This window comes from Elephantulus edwardii, unplaced genomic scaffold (genome assembly GCF_000299155.1).
Source record: "Elephantulus edwardii isolate Elephantulus edwardi_28Jun2011 unplaced genomic scaffold, EleEdw1.0 scaffold00163, whole genome shotgun sequence".
NCBI classification, from domain to species: Eukaryota; Metazoa; Chordata; class Mammalia; order Macroscelidea; family Macroscelididae; genus Elephantulus; species Elephantulus edwardii.
In genome coordinates this window covers 3,447,267-3,469,659 of record NW_006399913.1, presented here as the reverse complement: position 1 = coordinate 3,469,659, position 22,393 = coordinate 3,447,267, and the positions used below count along the sequence as shown (strand labels likewise).

At 43.9% G+C, this 22,393-nt stretch overlaps 1 protein-coding gene across 1 annotated transcript; it reads left to right on the top strand.

The window, feature by feature from the left end:
• Positions 1-6,408: 6,408 nt before the first annotated feature.
• Positions 6,409-21,769, top strand: PRSS23 (protease, serine, 23). The gene is made up of 2 exons (XM_006895255.1): positions 6,409-6,507; positions 20,602-21,769. Exon 2 carries the CDS (start codon positions 20,615-20,617, stop codon positions 21,767-21,769), a length of 1,155 nt encoding a protein of 384 aa, XP_006895317.1. The 5' UTR covers positions 6,409-6,507; positions 20,602-20,614.
• The last annotated feature ends 624 nt before the right edge of the window (positions 21,770-22,393 follow it).

Here is a 22,393-nt window from a genome sequence, read left to right as displayed (position 1 = left end):
CTTAGTGATCAACTTCAGAAAGGTCATTGCCTTGAAATCACTATGGAGTTTTCTACTCTGTACTTACTGGTCACAAGGAGTTGGCATTGACATGAAAAAAATAAGCAACAAGAACCCATAGAATTATTACCTTGATAATAAGAAGGGCAAGTTAGTATAATTTGTGGGTCAGGCACCATACATCATATTAATTAATATATTGCATTGTTTTTTTGTAGTTAGTATCTTCAAGTCAGCCCATAGCTCATGACAATCCCATGCACAATATTGGTGGTGTTATTATATGTCATCGAGTCACCAGTGACTCATAGCGACCCTACGTACAATAGCTCTGAACCCTGCCCTATACTGAGCTAGTCTCACTGTCTCTGACACCCCAGTTATTCGTCAGTTCATCTCATCCAGGGTCTTCCTCTCCTGTGCTGTACCTCTCCCCATCCACGTATGATGTCCTTCAAGGATTGTTCCCTCCTGGCCACGTGCCCAAAGTATGTGAGACAAAGCTTCAAAGTCCTTGCCTCTTTAAGACAGACCTGTTTGTTTTGCTGGCCATCCATGATATGTTCAATACTCTTCTCCAGCACCACAACTAAAAGCATCTATTCATCTTCTGTCATCCTTAGTCATTGTCCAGTTCTCTGATGCATAGCAAGTGATTGTGAAGACCATGGCCTGGGGCAGACACACCTTAGTCTTTAGACTGACATCATTGCTCTTTAGAACTTTAAGACTTCCCCAGTACAATTTGTCTTTTCTTTGCTAACTGCTGATGCCAAGAATGTTGATTGTGGAGCCATGTGGGCTGAAATTGTTAATAACCTCAATATCTTCTCCATCTAGAGAGTTATTGAAATGGAGGAAGTTCCTCAATGAGATAGATCGCCTGAATGGCTGTGATGCTGGGTGAAAGCAGCAGAGATTGTGAGGATGGTACAGGAGGGGGCACTGTCCCCTTCTGTTTTATATGGCATTGTTATGAGTCAGAACCAATGTGTTAAGAATCTAAAGACAACCACCCTCCTCCCCTCAGTTCTCCACCCTCCCCTGCCTGGCTCTGCGCCCAGGAAGTAGATATCTCTAGACCAGCACAACCTGACTCCCTTGGGAGCTGGCTTTGGTAGCCCTGGGAGACCAGCAGGTGGGGGAGCTGGAGGTCACAGGGGTTCCTTTTGCCCTCTCTCCATAATTAAGTGCCAAATCTTTACCAGCAGCTGCAGCCTTCCAAGGACTTCTCCCCTCATCCTGGTGCCCCACCCACAGGCTCTGGTTCAGTACCCCCTTCCTCATCCCCCAGCCTTGGGAGTGATGGTCTCCTGCTGTCGGTAGGCACTGGGTGCCTCTCCACTCACATCTGTTTCTTTAACCCTGTCCTCACCTGCAAAAGTAGCCTCTTCATTAAAGTCTCTTCATTTAGACCATCCTGGGTAAAGACGGCAGGAGCCCTGGTGGCACAATGGTTTAAGTGCTTAGCTTCAAACTAAAAGCTGGGCGATTTGACTCGACCAGTTGCTTTGTAAAGATGTAGCAATTTGCTTCCATAAAGATCACAACCTTTGAAAATCCTTAAGGGCCACTTTGACTTGAAAGTAACTCAATCACAGTAGGTTTTAGGTGTTTCATTTAGTGGTGGGGAGCAAAGATAGGGTTAGTATCCCCCGCGCAACAACCTGCATTATGCAGATAGTGCGACTTTGCTTGCTGAAAGGGAAGTGGACTTGAAATACTTGCTGCAGAAGATCCAAGACTCCAACCTTCAGTATGTATTATATCCCAACATCAAGAAAACAAAAACCATCCCCAGAGATGGTCATAGATGGAGAAAGGTTTAATGTCACCAATTTCATTTTACTTGCATTTACACTCAACAGCCATGGTCAAGAAATCAAAGAAGAAATCAAAAGATGGGTTGCATTGGGACAACTTGGTTGTCAAGGACCTCTCCAAAGTGCTGAAGAGGAACAATGTTAATTTAAATTTCAAGGGGCATCTAATCTTTTCAATTACTTACTGGTCTCGTAAGTTACTTCCTATGCTTCTTAAAGTTGGACAGTGATTAAGATTGACAGGAGAATCAATGCCTTTGAGCTGTGGTGTTGGAGAAGAGTGCTGACAATCCCATGGACTGCCAAAAGAACAAACAAGGTCTGTCTGGGAGGAGGTGCAACCAGAGTGCTCCTTAGAGGCAAGGACGTTGAAATTTTGTGTCACATACTTTGGGTATGTTGTCAGGAGGGGCTAGTTCCTGGAAAAGGACGTCATGCTTCAGAGAAAGAGAAGAAGATGATTGACAGTGACTGTAATCATGGGCTTGAGCATGTAAGAGATGGTTCAGGATAGGACAGGGCCCAGGTCCGCTGTTCATCGGCTTGCTGTGAGTCATACTCAGCTGGACCACACAAACAAAAAGCCTCACGCCCTAGGTTGTCTCCCAGCCCAAGTCTCTTTTAATTTACTATGTGGAGCTGAAAAACACCCCCACTTCTGAGTAATTATTAGATCCACATAACTCTGTTATTAGTGCCACGAACAAAGAAATCTTATGGAAAGGATTTTTTTACTCACGCATATGTATCTCTTTAGGAATAATCCTCATTGATGGCTTTCATACTGACTTAAGTGGTTGAAGCTGCTTAAGGCTCGGTCTCATGGAAAATACGCACTCAAAAGGAGTTTAGCAGTTTTGAGTTGGATCCCTCACCTCCTGGTGACCCTGGAACTTCCAATTATCTTTTGATTTCATCTGTCTCCCATCCTGAGGCCCTGTAACAGGTTGCTACTAAAATATCACACGACTGGAACAAAAGCAAAACAAAGTCCAAAGGATTTTTTTTTTGAAGCTGGATTCAACGTCCTCATTGTAAGCACACAAAAAGGCAAGTCTGGGAAGCAGTATTTTACAGCGGATTCCAGCGGAGGACTAGGACAGACGAGGCAGAAGGCCCAGCTCTGGTCCTTCGGAGGATGGCTCTGGGTACTCTATTTAACCACACTCTGCAAAATCTAAATTTGTAAAATGCAGATCTTTGTAAAATGGAGATTTTTATTAACGTACATTGTGTTTTAAACAATTCCTTTTGATCTATGTATTTTATCTCCTGGTCTCTTCAAGTCCCCGTTGCATCTGTTATACTCCTTTGCCCCAAATCTGCCCACTAACATCTGCTATTCTAGTGATTCCCCTCCACAGTGTTCTGCTTCCTTTCTCCCCTTCCTCTTTTGAACATTTATGTATAATTTGATAAGTTATTCTATTTTCACAGTAGTGAATGGTCTTACGCAGTATTTGTCCTTTGTGATTGAGTTCAGTCAGTATAATGTTCTCTAGACTCTCTCATGTTTTGCTATATTTTATTAGTACTTTGTTATTCTGTAATGCTACATAATATTCCATTGTATTACTAAATCACTGTTTCTCTATTAGTTTGTTGATGGGCATTTGAGTTGTTTCCATGTTCTTGCTATGGTGAATGCTGCTGCTTTGAACATAGGTGTAGATATCTCCATTAGCAACTCAGTTCTGATTTCCTGAAGGTATATTCCTAGCAGTGCAATAGCTGGGTCAAATGGGATTTCTATGTTCACATTTTTTTAAGAAATGCAAGATTGCCTTCTGTAGTGGTTGTACCATTTACATTCCCTTCAACAGTGCATGAGAGTTCCACTCTTTCCAACATTTATTGTCTGCTGTGGTCTCACTGTTGTTTTTATTTGCATCTCGTTGATTGCCAGTGATTTTGAACATTCCCTCTATTTTGAGAATATTCTATATTTTCTCCTTTGAATTGAAGATTGTTGTTCTTATTGTATATTGTTGAGTAAATCACATTGGAGGCTAACTGCCTATCTTTCTCCTGAGGAGCAGCAGCTAGTGGATTTGAACTGCCTACCAAGCCAAAGACATTCCTCTAGGTCGTATAGCCCTGGTGTACAAGTTGCCATACTGCGGTCACTTGTGGTTGCTGTAAGGCTGAACACTGTGATACTGATGTGTCAAATGCGTTAATGGTTGGTTACCCAATGCGGACAGAGAGTGGGGTGGAGCTCCCTGATTAAAACAAGCTTGGAAGGAGGAGTGGTATCCACTTCTGTAATAGCTTGCCTCCGGAAACCCTATGAATGAACCTGGAGAGAGGATGAAAGGACTCTCCTTCATAGGGTCGCTATGAGTTGGCTGCGACTTGACGGCACTTAACACCACCACCACCACCTTTCGACTGGTAGCACATTTAGTTACCACTAAGCCACCAGAGCTCCCTGTATTGAAGAGCACAAACAAATATCCCCCCTCAAAACTTGGTATGTATTCCATAAATAAACCAAAACTTGTTGCCATCAAGTTATACCAAGTCCTGCTGTGTGATTTCAACCCTTATGTGTGCTACTCGTTGGTACCTCAGTATAATTTCACTTATTATCCTATTAAAGCTTAAAATGAATTCCTAAATGATATGCTAGAATTAAGAGAAAGCCAATAACATTATAATGGCACAGGGTGTGAGCCAAGGGGGTATGGTGGTTGAAAGGAAGAAAGAAGTGAGAGAATGAGTCAAGGGAGAGCACTTCATGCACCATGACAGTGGTAAAGCCATACAGAAAATGAAGTTGACAACTCAGTCAACTACCTCAGTCCTGATAATGGCCCTAAAACAGAAAAACTCACCACCATTGAATTGATTCCAACCGACTATCAGGTATCTGAGGGTGTAAATCTTCACCAAAGCTGACAGCCTTATTTTTCTCTCTTGGAGCCACTTGTGGATATGAATCACTGATCTTCCACTTAGTAGCACAGCACATAACACACTATCCCACCAGAGTACCTTGTTAGTGGTTTTGAGTTTAAACAGATGTTGTTGTTAGTTGCTGTCATGGCAATTCTGACTGCAGTTACACCAGGGTAAAACTGCTCCATAGGGCTTTCAAAGAAAACCTTTTGGAAGCAGATCATTAGACCTCTGTTCTGAGCTGCCTCCTGGTAGGTTCACCTGGCTAGCAGGTTAGCGGGAAGGCTAAATAGGAAATACGTGGCAGCTGGAGGACATCTTGCCCCACCACTCAACAGCTGTGTTGACATTGGGCAAATCTGTAAGACTCTTGAAACCTCAAGCTCCTTATCTGAAAAGTTGTGGTAATGTCTGCACCTTTCTTACGGCAACCACCTATACGTGAATCTGCTTCACAGAAGGGTCCTGTGAAAAACCTGCGGTTAAGCTCCTCCAGAGTCCTGCCCTCCCTCCCACTTCCACTCAAACACCATCCCCTGCACAGTAGAACCAAACCCTATCTACTCCTATGACACCTTCAAGATCTTTTGCAGATCAGACTGTTGCACAGAAGCCTCTGCTGACAGAAGAGTGGTGAGCTGAGTATGAAGTGCACTGATGGAGAATCTAGTTCCTAGATTAAACCTGAATATATCAAGATGAGGTAGGAAAACTTTGACCCTTTGGTTCTTAAATAGTGCAATTACCCACCTGGTTGAGGGAAGATGTGAGCCCATATAGGTCTCAGGGAAGCAGGCAGTGGACAGCATTGGCTGGCATTGGGTACCAAGTTGAAGCCTGGGCCCCCCGCCAGCCAGCCTGCCATTTTTCCACACTGTGCCAATAAAGCAAAGTGATGTCTATTATTTGTTGTGTACCATCGAGTTAGAACCAACCCACAGCTGACCCGCCCGCCTGATTTCAGAGGCAATCCCATCGGAGGAAATTGCCCATCTTTCTCTCCTGGAGCAGGTAGTGGATTCGAACCGCATACCTTTGCACTGGCAGTGTAACAGCCTTTGTTGCTGGATTCTAACTGCATACCTTTGCTTTGGCAACGCACAGCCACAATTGGCGATGCCACCTGAGAATCTTGGTAAAATAGGAAGGGACTCAGTCATTGTCTAAAATCGCTCAAAACATATGTGGGCTGGAGGGACACGGGTTCTGTTCCAACTCTTCAACTATGCCCCAGAGCGCTCTCCTGACCAGGTGTGAACGGTCTTCCTGGTTCTAGACTGCGGCCTCCTCTAACTGGCTTAGCCCACAAACTGTGGGGCAGACAGCAGAAGCCCTTCGCTCTAGAAGCGGCAGTGCCCAAGTCCGGGGAAGCGCCGTGCAGGAAGGTAAGAGGGCGTGGATCCTGACCTAGGCGGCTGCCGGTGAGCGCGCAGGAGCCCACATTGGCGAGGCTGCGGGGCCTACCTGCCTGGAGCTGCAGGATGCCGGTTCCTCCGCTACCCCGGCGGCTCCGGCCGGATGGCGGCGGCGGAGGGAGGGGCGCGGGCTGGGAGCAGCGGGGCGGGCGTGCGCCTTTCCCGAGGCCCGGGGGCGGGGCGGGCGGGCCTCGAAGGGCGCGGGGAGGGGCGGATCCGCCCGCAGCCGGCGCTACTCGCGCGCCCGCCTTCAGCTCGCTCGCACTCAGCGGAGCCTCGGGCCGGCATGGGACCCGCGCGCGCCCTCCCTGCGCCCACACCTGTCTGAGCAGCGCGGCGAGCCGCGGCCGGGCGGCTGCTCGGCTCCGGTGAGTGCGAGCGCGGATGGGGTGCGCCCGCGGGCGGGGACGCCGGGAGCGAGGGGACCAGCAGGCGCGGGACAAAGGCCGACTGCGCGCTCGGTGCTTGGGGAGCGGAGTCCCCGGGCCACTCCAGACTTTGCCGGGGCCGCCGTCTGGCCTTGGGGCTGAGAGCAGAGTTCTTAGGGCGCTGCAAAGAGACGCCCTAGCTGCAGGGCATTTAGGTTCACACAATGTCACCCTTGGAGCTAGTAGGGAAAGGACTTTTCAAACTGTTGTCCTTGGATGCTGAGTGATCCAAAATACTAGGCAACTGCCTTTGGGATAGTAACACCCCACGTCCATAGATACACACCCACCATCAGGTAATTCTCTTTGAGTTTTGCATGTATGTGATACTACCAAGTTCTGCACATTTGTTTTTTTTTTTTTTAATTTCCTGGGCACGTTACTGTGAACACACCTTAGCAAGCAAGAAACGTGCAGATTCTTGGGAACAGAGTTTTTTGACTGGAGCTTTAATAAATGGGCAGGGTGCTTCTCAAGAGGCGCTAAATCTAGAAACTACTCCCTGTGAGCTATCAACAGTTGTTGGAAACAAATACTTCAGCAGCCTTAGACATTCATCACTGGATGTTAACTTTTAAATAAAAGCCCTAGAAGTAAAGGGAGGGGGAAGAATTATTTCAGAGAGGTTAAAGCCACTCTCCTCCTCCAGAATATAAATGACGTTTATATTCTAGCATCTCTTTAGAAAGCAGCTGATTTTAACATCCTGACTGAGTTACTACTGCCCTTTGGATGATTCTCTCGAGAGTTCAGAAACTGCTGGTGCCTTGGGAAGCGCTACAGTTGGACAGTGATGAGTGTTGGAGAGACCTGAGCATCTGAGGCCCTGACACTCAATGGCACTCAATATGCACTCCTGAGGGAAAGGTAGACCACTTTCAGAATAAGCTGCCCAGGCCCTGTGAGTTACTACATTAAAGGAGTTAAATTTGAAGTTGAAATTAGCTGTGACGAATGTTGTTGTTGTTAGGTACCCATCAAGTACAGGCCTGAACCCTGCCCTATCCTGTGCCACACTCATCATATTTGATACACTTGAGCCCACTGCTGCAGTCCCCATGTCAACTCTTCCCATGGAAGAGCTTCCTCCCTTTTGCTGACCCTCCACCTTTCCAAGCATGATATCCCTTACCAAGGAATCGCCCTTCCTAGCAACATGCCCAAGGTATGGGAGACAAAACTTCTCCATTCTTGCTCCAAGGAGTACTCTGACTGCACCTTTTCCAAGACACATTTGTTCATTCTTTTGGCAGTCCATGGAATATTCAGTACTCTTCTCTAACACCACAGCCGAATTGACATCATATTTATTGATGGCGTTTCAGTGTAATACTTATTCAGTAGAGCGTCACAGGCAGGACTGAACACTCCTTCTCCCAGGAAGACTATTAGAAAAGTGTGAAGTGGGTTTGGGAAGTGGGGAGAAGGAATGTAGAAGATGCCATAAACGCCAACAGATGATTTGTGAGGTTTTGATGATATGCACAGCATCTGTGCTTAAGTAGTGCAGTTACTACTTAAAATCTCCAGTTAAAATCAAGTGATAAAATGCCATGCTTCCTTGTGCCTGAAATTGGTGGGAAGCATTTTTCTAATGTAATGAATATGGATCTCATTTTTGTAACCTTGACAGGTTATCCAGGTAGTCGGTGAATGTGTGTGGATTTTCTGTCTATAGCATAAATGCCAAAGTGCCCATTAGCGTGTCTGAGAGCTTTGCTGGCCCAGTCTGTTTGATAGTCTCAGGTTCTCTTGCCCATCTTTTCCGGTTGATCCCTTGAATTTAATTCACCGGGTGTTATTCATGCATAACCCACACCGTCTCCACGGAATTCCTTTCTCATGGTCTCGCCATTGAGGGCTCTATGTACTCTATTCTTGTTCTGCTGCCAGGTTTGTCCCAAGCTCACTGGGCTCGTGCATTTTCTGTATAATCTATTAGAGAAGAGGGGCTCACTTCTTTTGAACCTGCTGGACATGGAAGGGCCCTGCATTTTCCTTCAGGAGACTGTCATTCTTAAATCATTATACAATTAGATCTCTTTTGCTTTAACAAGTTCTGTGACGCAGGAGAACGAGAGCAAGCCTTGCTGCAGAATATTCCCAGAGCTTTGTTCATTTTAGTTATTTGCTTTAGGAATTAGCATGGTTTCACTGCTCAATATCCATGGCCACACATTCCACGGAAAATCCTTTTCCATCCTTCCGAATGGTGCCTAAAACTTTTATCTTCACAAACTCACAAGCGCAGTTCCTTTCTGCTTTCCTGTTTCTGGTGGCCACGGGAACTCATAAATTGTACAACAGACAATGGGTTCCCTAAGGATTGGGTTTTTTCCTATCATCATTTATTCTCTATGGGAGTTAATTCATTCTCCTGAAAATGTGTCTAGAGTAGAGAAGACCTAGGCTGTTACTTAGTTTTAAAGACCAAGGTGCAGAACTGGGAGCAGTCTCAGTGCCCAGTCTTCAAACATATTTTGGCTGTTTTCACATCTTATAATGTGCAGAGTGCTTCTATCATAAGATTCTTTGTGGCTTTGTAATGTGCCACAATCATCATAGAGTATAAATATTTTTAGGCAGTAGGGAAGCAGGACAGAGGCTTGCACGATGAGTGATGAAATATATAACCTTTATGAATCAGATACACAGAGTTGGAAAAGAATCACAATTCCTGTCTTACTGAGCATAGTGGAACAATATTTGCTTACCTGAATTTTCCTTCTGTGTTGCCATTTAGATCAAGTGATGCATGAAAATACTTAGGTGGAAACTTTGAAAAAAAAAAAGTCATTATGTATATTAGAAATCTTTATCCGGCAATGCTTTCTTCTTTAAAGTGAATTTTTGTAGACCTGAGTTTTCTTCATCCAGAGATGGATGTTTGAAGATAAGCTTTGGAAATGTTTATTCCTCTGTTTATGTGTGAGCATTTTAAGGTGATTGCATTAATGTTTACAGAGCACATTGGTTCTCCATTGAGCAATTGATAGTCATTTTGGTTCATGATATTAGCTACAGTTTCCTCAGTGTAACAGCACTCTTCTCATATATTCTTTGTATTCTTATTTTCCCTTTGTCCTTCTTTTCTGCCTCCTGAACTTTGCTTTGGGGAAAATGCTGCCCTTTGAAGCTCACATGGATGATTTTCTCAAACATTATGTTCTTTATAAATGTCATTTTTTTCCTTTATAGACCTGTCTGTTGTTTGGCAAGAAGGCCAACAGTTCCTGGGCCTGGGCTCAGGCTCAGTCCCTTACCCATTCTTGGTCATTAGTGACTAAAAGCCATAGACTTGAGGGTTCCCTCAGTCTCTATCAGACAATTAATTTATGATTTTGGCTCTTACTCTACATTTTTCTCTCACTGTAATCTTCCCGTTGTGGTTCTAATCAGAGTAATCAGTAATGAAGCAGTAATGAATCAGTAATGAACCATCAAGTTCTTCTGGTTTCAGGCTAGTAGAGGCTATGGTTTTTGTGGTTGATCAGTTTTTTGAACTTACTGTTTCTTTGAGTCTTTGATTTCCTCTACTTTTAAGGGACTCTGGTGGCTAGTGCATAATATGTTGTGCTGCTAACCAGAAGTTAGGCAGTTCCAATTCGTTGGGTGTACTGAGGGAGATAGATGGACTGTCTCCTCCCGTAAAGATTTCTAACCTCTGAAATCGGATGGAGGGTTGCTTTGAGTTGGAACCAACTCAGCAGCTGTAGGTTTGGCTTTTGTGTTTTCTTCTTTGCTCCAGACAGGGAAAGACCACTAGTTGAATTATAGAAGATGCTCACAAGTTTAAGACTCCAGTCACATACTTAGGATTTAGAATGTTGTCTTTGTTAGCTATACCCCAAGATTATAATCCCAAACCCTCAGGCCCAGTGACTCATTCCCTCAAGGTGTTTGGTTATGACTAAGATGTTTTCATAACACTGTTCTATATACATGGGTGTGTTTGCAACACATACAGATACATGTATAAAAATATCCTCTGTCAAGCCTCTGTATATTTGTGGTGTACTACCATTCTCTGTTCAGCCTGCATGTTTAGCTATGTATCCTCTTATCAGTTATTACTTATTATTACTTTTAATGCCGTTCTGTGTATACAATAGTCTTTGTCATTGTTGCCTTTTACTCTTGGACCCCCAGTGCTTGCCTTGGTCATGTTGCACAGACCTTCCCCTTATTATATATTGCCTTTATATTCACCCCGGTTAATTCGTGTCTACATTCTAGTTAGTGCCTGTCCCTTCTTCCTGCTCCCATCCTCAGTATCCGACAGTATTCAGCCTTTTCTTGATTGTTTATAATACTGACCCCATGCATTATTTGTCCCTTTATGACTGACTTCACTCACAAACACTTTTTTCAAAAAGTGAATTTAAAGTCACCTTCTCATCTGTTAAGAATATCGTTATTTGTAAAGGTGAGAGAGAACTTAGTTGCATAGCTTCTGAATTACTATTCTGGTAGTGGGATTATGATTGTTGTTTTTAATATATCTCTATTCTTTATACTTTAATAGGCATAGCATGTATCTGCATAGAGTTATAAAATGAAAACAGTTATAGTAGGGAGCTCTGGTGGCCTAGTGGGAAAAAGCTGCACTACAATCTCAAAGGCACATGGTTCAAACCCACCAGCTGCTCCGCGCTGCTCTGCAGAGAAGGATGGGCAGTCTCTTCCTGTGTGATTTACTGCCTCTGAATACCCATTGGAGGGTCAGCTATGGCTTGATTCTGACTCAGTGGCACACACAACTATTATTTATCTTAAATAGGCTTGTTGTTGTTGTTTGTACTATAGAGTCGGAACTGACCCATAGCTGTCCTTTCGATGGGTTGTCAGAGGCAGTTAATCGCACGGGAGGAGATCGCCTATTCTTTTCCCATGGAACAGCTGGTGGCCTCGAACTGCATGCCTTCAGGATTGCAGCACAGCTTCTTGCTACTAGGCCACCAAAGCTCATAGTACAGATTTATATAGAGCTTTTAAAATCAAAACAATTGTATTTATCTCCTACAGACTTAGCCTTTTATCTACTGAATTGTTTGAGTAATGCAAAGCCACAACCTCAGTTTAGAGCCATGCATTACTTATTAATAGGAAAAGGGTTGGAGCGTCCCTTCTGTGGCCCTTAGTGGACAGGAGTCTTCCTTCCCCTCAGACATTTCTCGGGAACATTCACACTCAGCTTTTCAAGGACCACTTCTTCCACTCTTTTTTTAAGATAAACACATTTATTAGGAAATAATGTCCCAAAGATGGGCCGGTCCTTCCCCCTTGGAAAAGCAATGTGGAGGAGGCTCCTTCCACTCTTGAAAGCTGCCCTCTGCTGGATGCCTGATTTCTTTCGTACACTAATGAAGGAAAAACTTGTCCTGCAGCTAAGTAAGAGATTAACGTGATACATTTTCCTTTTCCTTTCTTCTGTGTCCCCACCCTCCATAATTCTATCAGTAAACACTGGAACAGTAAATGACAGTGTAGACTCTGTTTGTCAATGACATAGTCCCTGACCTGAGCTTTTGTGAGCCAGGAAAATGATAAAATTAGATAATGACCAACCTAAAAAGACTAGGTAAGGAGATTCATCTGATTCCGCTCTTATTCAGAACTAATTGTAAACCACCACAAATAAACATTTGGCCACTTGAATACAGATGACATTTTAAAGTCACTTGGGGACAGAAGAACACATAATTATGTCTCTTGGTTTCTGGTCAGTTATAACTAGAGATTTGGGATATTGGACTTTTAGGGATTTCTAACGGGGTGCTAGTGGCACAGTGATTTAAGTACTCATTTGCTAACAGAAAAGTCAGTGGTAGAAACCCATCCATAGGAGAAAGATGTGGCTGCTTTCGTCAAGACTAGAACCTTAGAAATTATGGGGACGCTCCACACTTTCCTATAGGGCTACTGAGAATTAGAATCTGCTTAATATCACACAGCAAAGAGGGTTTAAGACTGTATTAGTTTCCAACTATGGATTGAAGTTTCTTCAGGCGCAGTTTTACGCCTTAGAGTTACATAGAAACTTTGATCAAGATGCAAAATGCCACGGAACCCATACTTTTTTGAACCGTTGAGGCTGGATAAATCCCTGAACCTTAAGCTTCAGCCCTTAAACCAAAAATATTCCCTCAAGTCTTCTTTAAACAAACAATAACTTAGTTTAATCCGTGAAGCACGTCTCCCTTGAGCATTATTAATCAACCCTACCCTCACCTCTTTGACTATATTCTTGAGGGGGTGGAAACCAGTTTTGCAAAGGATTCTGAGACATCATCTTTGAGCACATATAGCATTATTTGTCCGAAGAGAGTCATCCAGAAAGGTCTCAGGTGCACTGAGCCAGTGGCTTTGTGCTTGCTAGAAGAACTATTTAGGTGGGATCAAATTGACAACAGTAACTGGAAAAGTGAGGTAAGGAGCTTAAGGGGTAGTTAGTGTAGTTGGAGGGACAACTCAGAAAAGGAGACTGAGAATGATTGCACACCTTGGAGAATATAACCAGTGCTGTGGAATTGGCACGTGCAATAATTATTGGTGTTTTTGGTTTTTTTTTTGCTGTAGATATTTTAGACAACAACAGAAAGGTGCAAACCATATGTAAAATGACAGAGCAAGATCCCATAAAGTAAATTAATGCATAATAGCACTGCTGTGAAGTCAGTCCCAGTGGTGCTTGTGGAGTAGGACTGCTCCATAAGGCTTTCTTGGTTGCCATCTTCATAGACTCAGATCGCCAGGACCTTCTTCCATGGCAAATTTGAACTTCCAGCTTTTTAGGACAATAATCAAACACAACCCATTTATGCCATCAAGACTACAATGTGGATTAAGCCTCAACATCTAGAAAATGGAGATCCTTGTAAGCATCATTTCAAAATATAAATCAGGTGTCTGTAAAATTTATTTCTATGGGACCAAATCTTTGCCTTGTCTTACTGGTTTAGCAGTCTTTTCTCATAGATTATAGGCTTCTCTTTAACCCTGGGATAAAAGACCAGAATTTATGTTCCAGGCACTCTGAATTGTAATATTCAGTGATATGGTACATTCTTTCACATTCTGTGATAGTAGTCAGTGATCCAGAGATCACTGATCCCAGAGTCTCATAGTGCCTGTTGTGTTTGTTGTTATGTGCTGTTGAGTCATTTGCTACTCATTGTTACCCTGTGTACAACAGCTCTGAACCCTGCTCTGTCCTGAACCAACATCATCATCTCCATTATACCCACCTCCATTACTCCAGTCACTGAGTCAGTCCATCTCATCCAGAGTCTTCCTCTCTTGTTCTGTCCCTCTCCTAGGACTTGTCCCTCCTTGCCACATACCCAAAATATGTCAGATGGAGCTTCAGAATCTGTGACTCCAAGGAGCAACCTGGTGTCACACTCTAGGATGAACCTGTTTGTTCTTCTAGCAGTCCATGATATATTTAATACTCCAGCACCACAGCTCAAAGGCATCGATTCTCCTTCTATCATCCCTAGTCATTGTCTAAATTTCTGATGCATAGCAAATAATTGTGAAGACCATGGCCTGGATCAGGCACACCTTCTCCAAATCATGGAGCCTAGACACTTGTCATTTTGCTGAACTGTGAATTTGTATCCTTTATGCAGAGGCTAGAATGAAGCAGGAGTAGCAAATCCCTACCAGACTGCTTGCACCTCAACAAAGGCTTGTTTCCATTTTCCACTCTCAGTAACTCTTACAAATTGGCTTTTAAAAACATTGTCTACTTTTTATGATCTGAAAAAATAAATGGCATAGTGACACTTGTGAAATGAGGCACATGCTTCAAGGCTTTTAGATGTTTAAGGATTTGGTTTTTTAATAGGTAAAGAATTACTACACGTAACAAAACCTCAAATCCATTGCCATCAAATTGGAACCTACATGTAGCTGATTGTAAAGTGGCTTTTTTCAGACTGTAACTACCATAGAAGGAGATTGCCCATCTTTTCCCCATGGGTCTGCTGGAGGATTTGAACTGCCAGAGAGGTGCTGCTGTTAACAACATAACCCTGTATGAATTACACCACCAGAGTTCAAAGTTAAAAGAAATGCACTTGAATAAGCAAAATGAGAGTTCACTTTGCCTGAGAGGAGGTTTAATTAAAGCAAAATTCTTAGCAAGATTTTTCAAAATATACTTTAGTGTTGAGCTTTTCCCTGTCATTCCTTGATGCCCTTATCAATGGGATATTGCAGCCTTTTTTTCTAAGTGGATAAAGCCCAAGATAGGTTAGTAGGGTAGATATATCAAAGTCTGTATTATGAGGATCCAAGTTAGATACAGATTTGGAGTTTTGAAAGTCCATGCGCTAGATGATGACACAAGCATAGCTTGGCTATCATGGTTTCCATACACATTGAAAATATTATCCACAGTTTATGAAAATACATAGTATAGTATTATCTCATCACCTAGTCTCTCATTTTCCCCCACAAACCAATTTTTAAAACAGGAACATGTAGCACCTTGGACCTCTGGATTACATTTCTTTTCTAAAGATAAGCTGAAGTAAAACTTGGCTTACTCTGTCTACAGTGTTATGAACCATTAACATCTGGCTTAATCAAAGGAAGGTGGGGATGGCTTCCAGGAGACCATGATGATATTCAGATTCCTCTGAGTGCATGTTAATTTGGCAAGAATTCTGAAAAGGGTGAGACATTTGGTGATCTACACAGCTACTTACCTGTAGATAATGGTACCTAAGCCCTAGAAAAGCCCACTCACTGTCTCTCCAGCTGGAAGATGGTGATAATCAGGCACAGAACCATCCTCAAGAGATGTCCTGTGTGGTTGTCATCACCACATCTGTTCCACTGCCAAGTTCAGCATGAGGGAAGTAAGCACTGCTAGCATTAGCATCCTCTCCCAAGGTCATCTGGGAGCATTGGTGGTTCGGTGGTAGAATTCTTAATTTCTGTACACGAGGCCTGAATTTGATTGGCAGCCAGTGCTCCTCCTTGCATTAGCCATCCATCTGTGGAGGGTTCAGTGTTACTGTGATGCTGTAGCAGGCTTCAGGGGAACTTCCAGACTAAAATGGACTAGAAAGAAAGTTCTGGTGATTTATTTCGAGAAATCATCCAATGAAAACTCACAGTGGTTCATTCTACAACTGATTATGGAGGTGGCACAGGAACGGGCAATGTTTTATTCTGTTGCACATGAGATTGCCATGTGTCGGGGAACAGCAGCTAAACAACAAGCCTAATGCATCTAGAATGTTTGCATAGAAAGTGTTTAATCTCTATAATATGCCCAATGTACACACATATACACACATCCCATGATTCTGTGGATTTAGAGAAATAAGTTCATGTATTGTCTCCTTACAAAAGGGTCCAGGGACCTTCATATGGTACTGAGATGGAGAAGGGCAAAATTCCAAGGAAGTAAGATATCCCAAGGGTTCTTTTTCTGGACCAAATCCTCCTCTCTTCCTATCTGTGCTCTCTAGAACAAAGAGAAACAGTAAAGAGTTTAGTGGATGGATGCAGAGAGTGTGAAGGAATAGGAAGGAATCCATAAGGATTCGAGATGTTGGGATAATAAGCATAGATCAGTGATAATGGTATAAAATACAAAGCTTATAAATGATTATATGAAGCAATGTAAATGAAAACTTATATAAAACACAATGTATACGTGTGAAACAAAAGGGAAAAAAGTACTGTATACAAACCAATTAAAAAAATTAAAAATAAAAGATCCCAGAGATGAGTGGTAAAAGGGCATGTTTGAAAAATAGAGTGTTAGAGACTGGGAATATGGAGTGAGTAGTATGTTCAGGTGGACAACATGTGATCAATAGACTTTTCTAGCTCTAAGATAAAAGGACCACAAAAGGTACCCCACAAGTTTATATCTGATCTATACCTGTGAATAGACAGAGAGTGAGAATAATGAGAATTCCCCTTTAACTCTGGTGGCATCATCTATAGCGAGTTGTGCTGCTAATCCAAAGATTGTTCATCTTCTGGGGTTCAAACCCACCAGGAGTCTGAGGAAGAAAGATAGGCAGTTTCTCTCCTGATATTCTTAGCCTTGGAAATCTACGAAAATCGTTACGAATCATAACCAACTCAAAGGCAGTGAGTGTTTGAATGTGTCCCATGACCCCTGAGTGCTAACCACCCCCCTTGTCCTTTTGGGACACTTGATTGTGAGCACATCATGTCTAATGAATTGCCTTACTGCTGAGTCAGTTCCTCTCAATCGAAAAGTTTCGGAGCCAATTCATGTCTGACATTAATGAGCGTACACCTACTCCTCACTGACTATCCTGTTACCTGACCGTTTACGTGTATGACAGTAGTTTATTAGAAAGCCACCCAAACAACTACCATCCTGCTCTTTTGTGCTTTAACCCCGGCTTCCTAACTATGTCCAGTCACTGACCTGCGGAGTCATCCCTGTCTGTCAGACCGTCAGCTGAAGCAGCCAGCTCTCCAGAAGGTCTCTTGCCAGTCCCACCTCCACTTGCAGCTCTTCATGTAAAAGAGGGGAGAGGCGGATTTTTAAGGGAACCTTTTTTTCCTTAGGGCCCATGGGGAGCTGGAGGGACTCAGAAAGAGGTGGGGGTGGGCAAGGTGCTGCTATTGCCTCCTGTACTCAGTGCCTGAACCTAGTTCTGAAACAGGAAGGGTTGGGACTTAGGAATTGCAGCAGCAGCCACTGCCTCCTCCCTGTTCTCTGCTTCCTGGGCTGCTGAGTTCCTCTTCTCAGCGAGCTGAATCTCAGCCGTGGATTCTAAGCCCTCTGAGATCAGTAACACACTGATTATTTTCATAGGTTCTTACTTCTTCCCTGTCCTGCAGAGTGGCAGCAGGCATCTCAGGGGGGCAGCAACTCCCAGTAACTATCTTTTTAAACAACGTTTTGTTGTGACTTGAGTGAAAGTTTGCAAAACAAATTTATTTTCCCTCCAACAATCCATGCACGTTCGCTGGCATGGATTGTAGCCCTTCCGTCGCAGCAGTTCTCGTCCCACTCCCTCCCTGTGCTTTCCATCTCCATTCCTCCTTTCCTAGTCCTTTATACCTTCTTTCTTCTTCCCTGATAAACTGCTGCCCTTTTTATACTGTGTGTTTGATTGTTCTAAGATTGTACTCCTCCCTATTATCATTGATTACTGTATAGACCTGTCTGTTGTTTAGCTGGAAATTGAGTCATGGGCCTGATTTCAGTTATGGGCTTAAAGAGTGACAAAGGGCCTGAGTTTTGAGGGTTCCATCAGTTTCTGTCAGACCTGTAATGCTTCTCTTTTTTTAGGGTTTTGAGTTTTGTTCTCTATATTTCTCCCACACTGTCAGGGACCGTCCGTTGTGATCCTTTTCAGAGCTGTAAGCAGTTGCCAGGCACCATTTAGTTCTGGCATTAAAGTTGCTAACACTGAAGTTCCGTAGCCCAGATTGATAGTCTGGTTCTCTTCACTCTTCTTTGCTCTAAGTGGGGAGAGGTTGATAGTTGTTCCTCAGATGGCTGCTCATGAGCTTTTAAGACCCCAGGGCTGCTCTTCAAGTAGGATGGAGAGCATTGTCTTTGTAGACTTTGTAGACATTATGCCAGTTGACAGTTATGTCTCTGAAACTACAGTCCCAAGTGGCCCAGTGTCTCATTCCCTTTAGACACTTGGTTAAGGCTAAGACGTTTTCATAATTTTGCACTAGTTACTCTACTACCCACTAACTTGACCGTGGCTTTTGCAATTGCCAAAGCCCCTGAACCAACAACTATCCCTCTAGTCCAGCTACCAGGCCCACTCGAGTGCCAGTCCCTGTGGCGGAGCTCAGTGGTGCTGGTGGACACAGCATCTAGGCTCCAGGAATTCCTCTGTGAAATCTTCCCTCACCTTCTCCTCATTTTGCACAAAGGCCTGGTCTTTGGAACCTAACCTTTTCTTTATACTGAAGGATGAGTATCCTTTCAGTCTTCTCTCCACCTCATTATTATTCTTTTTTGTTATTTCTCTTGTAAGATGATTAATTTAGATTTGTAAACATACCTTCCAGGATGCAATCCAAACTCCTTAGCTTAAAACACGTATCATTTCATACCAACTCCTACTTGTTTCCCCACCACTTCCTCCATTCCACTCTTTGTAAGTTCCTGAAGTTTTTCATACCAGTGCATGGCCATGTGCCCTTGTCCAAACCAACCCTCTCATAAAATGCCTCCTACAATCTGTTTTCTTACATTGCCTAGTTTCTGTTCACCTTCCACACCGATCTCATCCCCTTCCCTGGAACACTTCCCTTCTTTCTCCTCACTAGCCGGACTTCATGTCCTTTCTCCGTGGGACTCTGTCATCTCCTTTACGTCTTGATCCCTTGGCACAAGTCATTCTTGGGTAGTTGGTAGTTTTGAACCCTGCTGTTCATGTATTCATTCACTCATCCATTGATACAGGCATTCATCCAATACATTTTCATTGAAAGCCCACATAGATCCAACTCCAAGACATTTGAACTAGGTAGACACATAGATGAGAACATCTGAATAACCAGTAGTAACAGTCATAATGTGATACTCATGCTCTTGAGTCGATTCTGATGCTTAGTGACCCCTCGTTGGGTTTCTAGGGCTGTAAGTCATATGGAAGAAAACTAAACGTCTTTCTCTTACAGAGCAGCTGGTGGATTCAGACCATTATCAGTGTAACACACTGTGCCACCAGAGCTCATTCACAATTTGTTTTACAAATTGTATTACAAGTTGTTGTAATATTAAAGCTTTCAATCATTGGCAAAGATCATGATAGTATACATCATAATCTAAGAGTTGTTGTGTAGTTGTTATGTGCCGTCGAGTCACTTGCGACTCAAAGGGACCCTATGTACAACAGCCCTAAACTCTGCTCTGTTCTGTGCCAATCTCATTGTCTCCAACACACTCATCCTGATTACCCCAGTCACTGAATCAATCCATCTCCTAGAGGGTCTTCCCCTCCTGCGCCTGCCCTCTGCCCTCCCAACCATGATGTCCTTCTCCAACGACCAGTCTCTCCTTATAACATGACCAAAATATGTCAGACGAAGCCTCAAAATCCTTGCCTCCAAGCAGCAGCCCGGTTTAACCCTCCCCAGGATGAATCTGTTTGTTTCCCTAGCAGTCCATGGTACTCTCAATACTCTTCTCCAACACCAGAACTCAAAGGCATCAATTCTCCTTCTATCCTCCTTAGTCATTGTCCAACTCTCTGATGCATAACAAGTGATAGCAAAGATCATGGCCTGTATCAGATGCACCTTTGTCTCCAGAGAGACACCGTTGCTCTTCAGTACTTTAGAGAGGTCCCTAACAGCAGACTTTCCCATCGCAATACGTCTTTTAATTTCCTGGAATATTCTGTTTGTTAGAGGCTACTTCGTAGCTCCATTTATAACAGTAAAGAATGTTCTAAATCCAAAGCAAAATCAAAAAGTTTGATACTCTCTTCTGAACATGACCACCTTTTAGAAGCTGTGGGAATCATGGTATGTGTGTCATGGTGGAGTCACCCATCTGCGATGCCTTGCCTTGGTGACTCTGTACACTATGCTTTTAAATTTGTCTTCTGACTGAGCAAGTTTCTTTCAAAATTTTTCCAAGCACCTGCCATGTAAGTGTGAGAGGGAAACAGTAGAAAAGCAGGAGGCCAGGGAATGTGGAAGAAGGTGCAGATGTAGACTCAAGCACAAGATGGCATGGGAATTGAGGCTGGCCTTCATCTGGGACATAGTGACTGCATGAATACGGCCCTTGAAGTAGTCATCACCAAGGCGTCTTAGATATGAAGGCAGTGAACCCACTCCCTTCTGGGGCACCCACCTATGGGAATGTTGCCCGAGTCAAGCCCTTGCACTTGTAAGTGAATATGTTATCTGAGGATGTCTCTCCACACCCTGATTCCAGACAAGAGTTCATAGACTTGGAAACAACGCCAGGCATGTTGCCAGGCTTCCTCTGCAGTGAATGAGTGTTTGGCCACTTGTCCTCCTGACCTGCGTGTCTTTGTTTTACAGAGTGGTGCTCAGCATGGCAGAGATTCCAGGACTTCTCTTCCTTCTCCTCCTCCTCCTCCTCTGTGCAGTGGGGCAGGTGCACCCCTACAGTGTCCACTTGAAACCAACTTGGCCTGCTTACCGTCTCCCAGTCATCTTGCCCAAGTCCACTCTTAACCTTTCCAAACCAGACTTTGGGGCAGAAGCCAAATTGGAAGTGTCTTCCTCCTGTGGGCCCCAGTGTCATAAAGGTACCCCACTCCCCACCTACGAAGAGGTCAAACAATACCTGTCTTATGAAACCCTCTATGCCAACGGCAGCCGCACAGAGACCCAGGTGGGCATTTACATCCTCAGCAATGGCGGAGGTGGGGCCCAGACCCAAGACTCAGGGTCTTCCAGAAGGTCTCGGAGGAAGCGGCAGATTTACGGTTATGATAGCAGGTTCAGCATCTTTGGGAAGGACTTCCTACTCAATTACCCTTTCTCAACGTCAGTGAAGTTATCAACAGGCTGCACTGGCACCCTGGTGGCAGAAAAGCATGTCCTCACTGCCGCCCACTGTATCCATGATGGGAAAACCTACGTGAAAGGAACCCAGAAACTCAGAGTGGGCTTCCTGAAGCCCAAGTTTAAAGATGGCTCTCGAGGAGCCAACAGCTCAAGCTCAGCCATCCCCGAAAAGATGAAATTTCAGTGGATCCGGGTGAAACGTACCCACGTGCCCAAGGGTTGGATCAAGGGCAATGCCAATGACATTGGTATGGATTACGACTATGCCCTCCTGGAGCTCAAAAAACCCCACAAGAGAAAGTTCATGAATATTGGGGTGAGCCCTCCTGCTAGGCAACTACCAGGGGGCAGGATCCACTTCTCTGGTTATGATAATGACCGACCAGGCAACTTGGTGTACCGCTTCTGTGACATCAAAGACGAGACCTACGACCTGCTCTACCAGCAGTGCGATGCCCAGCCTGGGGCCAGCGGGTCAGGGGTCTACGTGAGGATGTGGAAGAGACAGCAGCAGAAGTGGGAGCGAAAAATCATTGGCATTTTTTCAGGGCACCAGTGGGTGGACATGAATGGCTCCCCACAGGATTTCAATGTGGCAGTTAGAATCACGCCTCTCAAATATGCCCAGATTTGCTACTGGATTAAAGGAAACTACCTAGATTGTAGAGAAGGGTAAATGTGTGTCTCCCTGGCAGCACTTACTGGTCTTCTCGTACTTCTTTTAGGAAAGGCCACCTTTGGCCATTGGATTGTTTGTGTGTGTGTGCACACACATGCATATCACACACGGGTGAGTGATGTGTCGTACAACATTTTGTACCTGGTTTCTTAAAATTGCAGGATGACTGGCTCTATTATTTGAAAGCTCTGTATATCATGTACCATTTAAACAGGTTGAAGGCATACTTTTACACAGAAATAAAAAGCATACTGATAAACATCAGTTTGGGGGCGGTTGGGGACTATTTGGTAATTAAGTTAAACTTCCACTTTCTAAGAACTTTGATTTTTATTTCCTCTGAGCGTGTGTCAGATGTTTATATTAAAATGTGGTGGGCAAGAGTGAGTTCCTATGTGTCTGGCTGTGTGTATTCTCTCTCTCCCCCTCCAGTGCTTCACCAGTGAGGCCTCAGGACAGCAGTGTTCCCCACATGGTACAGCATTTAGGAAACTCACAGCATTCTTAAGAGCACAAGTGGATCTGTTTTATATCTGGGACATTTACACAGTGTGTGAACAATAATTTGTGTATATATTCTACACTATCATAGAGGATGCCGTGCTCCTCTTGGAATATGAA